The 6293-nt window shown below is 56.4% G+C and overlaps 1 protein-coding gene across 6 annotated transcripts in view; it reads right to left on the reverse strand.

Annotated features, from left to right (window-relative positions):
• Rab27a (RAB27A, member RAS oncogene family) overlaps nucleotides 1–6293 on the reverse strand; it is a 38359-nt gene that overhangs the window by 3726 nt on the left and 28340 nt on the right. For all 6 annotated transcript variants that reach the window (XM_010609046.3, XM_010609049.3, XM_033765261.1 and 3 more), the window contains exons 3-5: nucleotides 3817–3902; nucleotides 2953–3056; nucleotides 312–435 (exon numbers count right to left, since the gene is read on the reverse strand). In XM_010609046.3, the coding sequence (XP_010607348.1) occupies nucleotides 312–435; nucleotides 2953–3056; nucleotides 3817–3902 (314 nt within the window). The remainder of the gene's footprint in view (nucleotides 1–311; nucleotides 436–2952; nucleotides 3057–3816; nucleotides 3903–6293) is intronic.

Consider the following 6293-nt stretch of genomic DNA (forward strand, 5'->3'; position numbering starts at 1 on the left):
AGCACCCCGAGACGCCCGCTCCCTCCGGCCGATCCGGGAGGAAGCCCTGCCGGCCGCGCTGCACCGATCCAGCAACTGCAGAGCCCAGGAGGGCGGCCGGGAGCGCACCCTGGGGACGCGCACAGGGCACACGCTGCACACGCACACGCGCACGGCTCCTGCTGCCACGTGATACCGCATAAAGAGCAGGTCCTCGGCACCCCCGCCCACAGCTGGGCCTGTCGCTCTGATTCTTCGCTCTCTCCTCTCCTCTTGTCACCGTGTGCTAACATCCACCCACCGGCTTCTCGGCTCCGATTCCAAGCACTCACCCATATTTCTCGGCCAGGGCCCGGGCCTCCTCCTCCTTCACCACGCGCTGGTCCTCCAGGTCGCTCTTGTTCCCACACAGCACGACGTCTGGGTTGTCACAGTAGGCGTGCATCTGCAGCTGGGCTGCGGGCAGAGGGAGTGTGGTTCACAGGACGGGAGGGAGCCCTCGGTCATGGGAGAGGGGAAGGGGCGGAAAGAGGAAACGGTGCGGCCCCCACCCTCGACTGGGGGCGTTCACACCACAGCGGCGCAGTCAGCACCACCCCTGCCCTTTCTCTCCCTGGAAAAGAGTTTGAAAGAAAGGCCTCTCTGCAGGCTAGGCCGTCTCTAACCGAACGTCTCCCACTTCCTACTATCCTAAGGCAGAATCCGCCCACATGAAGCAGGAGACTCCGAACAGAGCAGGGCGAGGGAGCCCGCAGACCTCCGGGGCTGCCCTCCCTCCAGGGCGGAGGCGCCTTCTCCAAAGCACACTTGTTTTCACTTTAGAGACTACAGATTCAGGGCCTGGTCATTAGTGGTGGATGAAGGGTGCTTGGCCATGCTTAAGAGTTCAGTCTAGGAAGGGGGAAAAGAAAGCTCGGAAGGCAGGGGAAGCAGCCCAGACTTTCCTTCGGTGGCTGCCGGGGGGAGCTGAGAGGTCCCGCTTGTTACCTCCGCAGCCCCAGCGGAGGCCTGCCTCTCGGAGGGTGGACTTCAGGCCCTGGCCCCTGCCCTCAGGGACAAGAAGGAAAACAGCATGCACACAGGCACACACACACACACACACACACACACACACACACACACATGTGCATACAGGCGCACACACACACAGGCACACGCCATGCTGCGTGGTCTCCAGGGAAGGCCGCGTCCTCCCCTCAGGCTGAGACCCCTGCGCCCACACCCACCCCACCCTTCACGGCTCGGGCTCTGTGTCCCTCACCACTGTGGCCGGGGCGGGGCCTTAGGACCCTGAGGAACATTGACCCTCTGCCTTGGTTTCCCTGGTATAAGTGGGGATGGTACCGGCACCCCCTCCTCAGGGGCAAGGACCAAGTTAACTCCAGGAGGGCTGAGAGCTGCAGAGCGCACACACTGCCAGGGCCGCACCGCACAGCCTGGGTGGGGCGGGTGAAGGGCACAGGAGCAACCGCGGACACGGACACGCGGTGGGAGGCCTCCGCCAGCGCAGGCAAGGTCACGGGGTGAGCTCATTCTGCAGAGGCGAGGAGGCATTTCTTAGTTTTTCTACTAAGCTGTGCGTTACCTGTGGTCAGGCACTGCAAAGCCCACCTTGGAGACAGAGGGACTCGCTAGGTGACTTCCACAAGGGGGACAGCAGGGAAAGGACGAAATCTGCTCCTCCTCGGCCCGTTTGGTGGGGGCAGGTTTTAAAGAATAAGCAGGCTCCTACTAGGTTAAAAATTTGGGCGTGGATGTGAGAGAGGATAACAAGGGTAGGACATGTAAAATGGATGCTGTGTGTCTGTGATAGCTAAATCTGGGAAACAGCCCCAAGGCCCACCAACCACGGAATGGATGAAGGAGATGCAGGTTTCTCAATACAAGGGAGACGACTGCCACAAAGAAGGACGAGCTTCAGACCTTTATAGCTAAATGGATGGACCTTGGGACCACACTCCTAGGTGAAATAAATCAGACGCACACATTGTTTCTCTGGTGTGAGAGACTGAATGTGGGAATAAGGACCGAAATGTGTAGCAGATACTGGGGAAGGGGGGAGAAAACGTTCAGATGGAAAGGGGAACAAGGGAGGAGGGAAAAAGGAAAAAGGGACACGAAGAAAAGAAAACAGCTTTTGTACATGGGGAGGGAGAGGCCTGGGTATGGAGGTGCAGATCCCTATGGGGAGTGTTACCGGCGTGTGTGCCTGAAATGCAACATTAAGGTTTTCAGTTAAAAGAAACAGATGCTGTGCAGCTCTTCCCCACTTATGTGAGGCTACAGATGAAAAGCCTCCCCACAAAGCACAGGCTGGACCAGGGGCTGCTCCCAGACAGCCCAGCTCTCCCTGCCCCACAGGACACAGAGGAATGGGGACAGCAGCCCAAGGCCACCGAGGACCCGGTGAGGAGCAGGCCAGACACACGTGTACACACACACACGTGCACACACACTCATGTCTGGCCACAGAGACCCTAAGCTGTTATTCTGACAGAGGAGGTGGAAATCCCTGCACACCAGCAGCGTCTGCCCCAGACCGCCGCAGAATAATAGGAGGTCACTGCTCTCAGCTCTACTTCTGAGAATCAGGCCGAGCGTCACCCATGCACAGCCACCTGGGGAGGAGGCCAACAAGGATCCAGTCACGCCGTGATCCCAGTCAACCTGGGCTCTGCACTGAAAACCTTGTCTTCTTGTCTTTTTTCCTTTCAGTACTGGGGGTTGAACCCAGTACCTTTGTATTGAACTCCATCCCTGGCCCTTTTCATTTTTGGAGACAAGTTCTCACTAAATTGCTAGGCTGGTCTGGAACTTGCAATTCTCCTGCCTCAGCCTCCCAGACTGCTGGGATTACAGGTGTGCCCAAGACTCCTGACGAAAACCTTGTCCTTTGAAACAGCATTTGTGGCAGGCGCTCCTCCAGGACAAGAGGAGCTGGAGAAGGCACCCAACAGGAAGAGGAGCACTTACTGATCCAATTTCGGACGTTCAGGAAGCTCTGCTCGTTGGTCAGGTCGAAGAGCAGAAGAAAGCCCATTGCATCCCTGAAGAACGCGGTGGTTAGGCTGCGGAACCTGGGACACAGACAGACGGCCAACGTCAAGGCGAGCTGCAGCGGCCTGAGGAGCCCTGAGGGGCCCACAGCGCCTCCCGCAGGGTGGGGTCAGCAGCTGGATGGGGCCTGCAGCCCTGAGCAGGGAGGTGCTGGACAGAGACCAGGACTGGCTGCCTGGCCCAGCGGAGCACTTGCCTCAGGCAAGCCTGCCGGGCCTGCTCCAGGGGCAGGCTAGTGGTGTAAAGGCCTCGGCTAATCAGCAATGTCAGGGTCTCTCAACTATTTCTAACCAACATTTTAATAAAGAGCCCTTGTTGTTTAGAGAAAGTCCCCCAAATAGTTACAGGCGAAATAACAAAATGTCTGGGATTTGCTTCCAGTGCTGTGGAGGGCGGGGCAGGGTGGGCCAGGCTAAGGGACACACGAGGCCCTGCACCGGCCTCCCTTCCAGAGACTCGAAGCTTCTACAATACAAAGGCGAACACCAGGGCGCTCCACGCAGCGCGGAGGAAGACGGAGGGCGAGCGCACGCTGCGGTTTCCCTCGCTTCACTGCAGTCAAGGGAGCCTCCGACCGTGCGCGACCGCCCAGACCCTGGACTTCCACGCTCGGGAGTAGACGTGCACGGGCTCGAGGCTGTCCTGCCGTCGGCGGGAGAAGCGTGAAGTCTGTAGGACAGGCCCGGCCTCCCCTGCCTGCAGGGACGCAGCCCGACCCGCCCAGGCAGACCCTGTGGTACCGCTCCCTGCACACCTCTCCCGCCAGCCCGGGCCTCTCACCTCTCCTGGCCGGCTGTGTCCCATAGCTGCAGGTGGATCCTCTGGCCACGGCCCGGGGCTCCGTCCAGCCCGCTGGCTCGGTACACCTAGGACAGCAGAGCGGGACAGGACAGGCTCAGAGCCGCCAGCTCCCCTCTGCGCCCCACGGAGACCCCAGCACAGCCACGCTTGCATGTAGTCAGACGGTGACACGGGTGACACAGCCACGTGCTAAAGGAGCGCGCGGAAATAACACAACTTACACAGAAGCAGCCTTTCCCCGGTGCCCCTGGGTCACCAGTTTCAGGAAATTCTGCCTCTGGGCCCACCTATCCCACCTTAAAAAGTCCCTTTAAAACCACATTGTAGGAAGCACTTCTGGAACCACAGGGAAAGGAGTTCCAAAAATGTCTTCCACAAAATAGCCATGAAGACATTGGCAAAAGGAGTCAGAGTCAGCTTTGACAGAACCATGGAGTTCACTGGGCGCCTGGGTCCAAGGAAAATGGCCGTGTGGATTGTGTGCCTGAGGGCTTTTGACCACCCATCCTGTGTTCAACCCCGTCAGTCCCGGTCCAAAGAGCCTTAAAAACCAGCAGATGCTCGAGCCAGTAGCCAGCAGCCAGTGTGGACAACAGGGGAGATCGGCTGGGAAAGCCGCTCCCGGGCCCCCTCCAGGGCTGAGGACAGCCCTGCAACCTTGTCCTCCCTGACATCGGGTCAGCAGCAACTGCTCGACACCTCCCAGGAGGGGGGGCAACAAAGGCCAGAAGCTTTTCAAAATGGACAGGCACCGTCCAGGGGCAGCATTAATGCTCCCAAATTCCCCTAACAGTGTTCATCTGCAGGGCCCTGCATCTGCCCAGCACCAGCCCAGGACCAGCCCAGAGGGAGGCTCTGAGCTCTGTCCTCTGACTGACCTGGGAGTGCTTCTCAAGGGAGGAGGGAGGAGAAAAGCGCAGCTCACACACAGGGAAAAGCAAGCAACAGACACTGGTCTGAACAAAGAGAAAGCAGCAATTCAAAGTTCGCAAAGAAGTACAACACCTAAAGGGTGAAAAGCAGCATGACAGCAGTGAGTAAGGACAAAAAGACATTTCAAAACAGAATTAGGGCCCGGGTTGTAGCTCAGCGGCACTGTGCCTGCCTCGCAAACTCAAGGTCCTGAGTATGATCCCTGGTACCAAAAATACAGACAGAGAGAAGTAAAGAGAAGCTGGACTCATTGGTGCAGGCCTGCGACCTAGCACTCTGGGAGGCTGAGGCAGGAGGATCACAAGTTCAAGCCCTGCCTGGGCAACTTAGCAAGACCCTTCTCGAAACAAAAAGGGCCAAGGATATAGCTCAGTATGAAGTATGAAGGGCCTGGGTTAAAGCCCCTGGACCACAGCTTACAGAGAAAAGAAGAGGACAGAGAGAGAACAGGGATTCCGGGGTCCTGAAGGTCAGTGTCTGAAATGCCAGTGCCCTGAGGGGCAGAACCGAGAAGACAGCTGAGTGATAAGAGTGAGGGTTGGGTTGGCCGGGCCGAGAAAGAGAAGCAAACAGAGAAACAAAGGTCGGAAAGGGTAAAATGTCCCCCAAAAGACCAACACGTGGATGATCAAAGTCCTATAGAAAGAAAGGGGAAGAGAAAAAGAGAGAGAATTGTTAATACTTTCAGATTTTCAGGGCTGCAGAAATAGCTCAGTGGCACTGTGCCTGCCCGGCACATTCAAGGTCCTAAATTCAACTGCTGGTACCAAAAAAAATTTTTTTTCAGATTTTCAAAGTGCTTGGGGAAAAAAAAAGACTATTGGCCAAGAATTCTGTACCCTTCCTGGCTATGCTGTAAAACTGATGGAGTCAAAACATTTTCAAACAAGACAAAACTGCTTGTGGGCAGACCTGCCGCAGGAAATGCCAAAGACAGCACTTGAGACAGCGCCAGGCGCACACAGCCCTGGCCCAGGTGCACCCCAAGGAGCCGGGGCCTCAAGGAAAGGCCGCGGGACAAGCTAACGTGAACGCCAGCATGGCATACTCCCTTTGTAACTCCGCCCCATGAAAAAACAGCTGCACTCCGGCATGGTGGCCCACACCTGTAAGCCCAGCAGTCGGGAGGCTGAGGCAGGAGGACCTTGGGAATTCAAGGCTAGCCTAAACTACAGGGCAAGACCTCTTCTCAAAAATAAATAATAAAAGCCGCTGGAGGCTCTGATGATCCGTGCTTTGGGCACACAGTGCATGAAGGTGGTATCTGCCATGTGGAACAGTGACATCCCAGAGTGGGGACATCTGATGCCCTAAGATCTGAGTTTTGTCTTACTGAAATTAAGGCAATGAATAAAAACTAGATTGCTAAATATTAAGATGATAATCTTAATACCCAGAAGGAACTAAAGAGAAAATAACTAAAACATATAGTTTTAAAAAAAGTTGCTGGGGATTTAGCTCAGCAGTTTTGCCACCTGCCTCGAAAGTGCAAGGACCCGAGTTCGACTCCCAGTACAAAAAAA

Source organism: Fukomys damarensis, unplaced genomic scaffold (genome assembly GCF_012274545.1).
Source record: "Fukomys damarensis isolate Sample0158 unplaced genomic scaffold, DMR_v1.0_HiC HiC_scaffold_17, whole genome shotgun sequence".
Classification (NCBI taxonomy): Eukaryota; Metazoa; Chordata; class Mammalia; order Rodentia; family Bathyergidae; genus Fukomys; species Fukomys damarensis.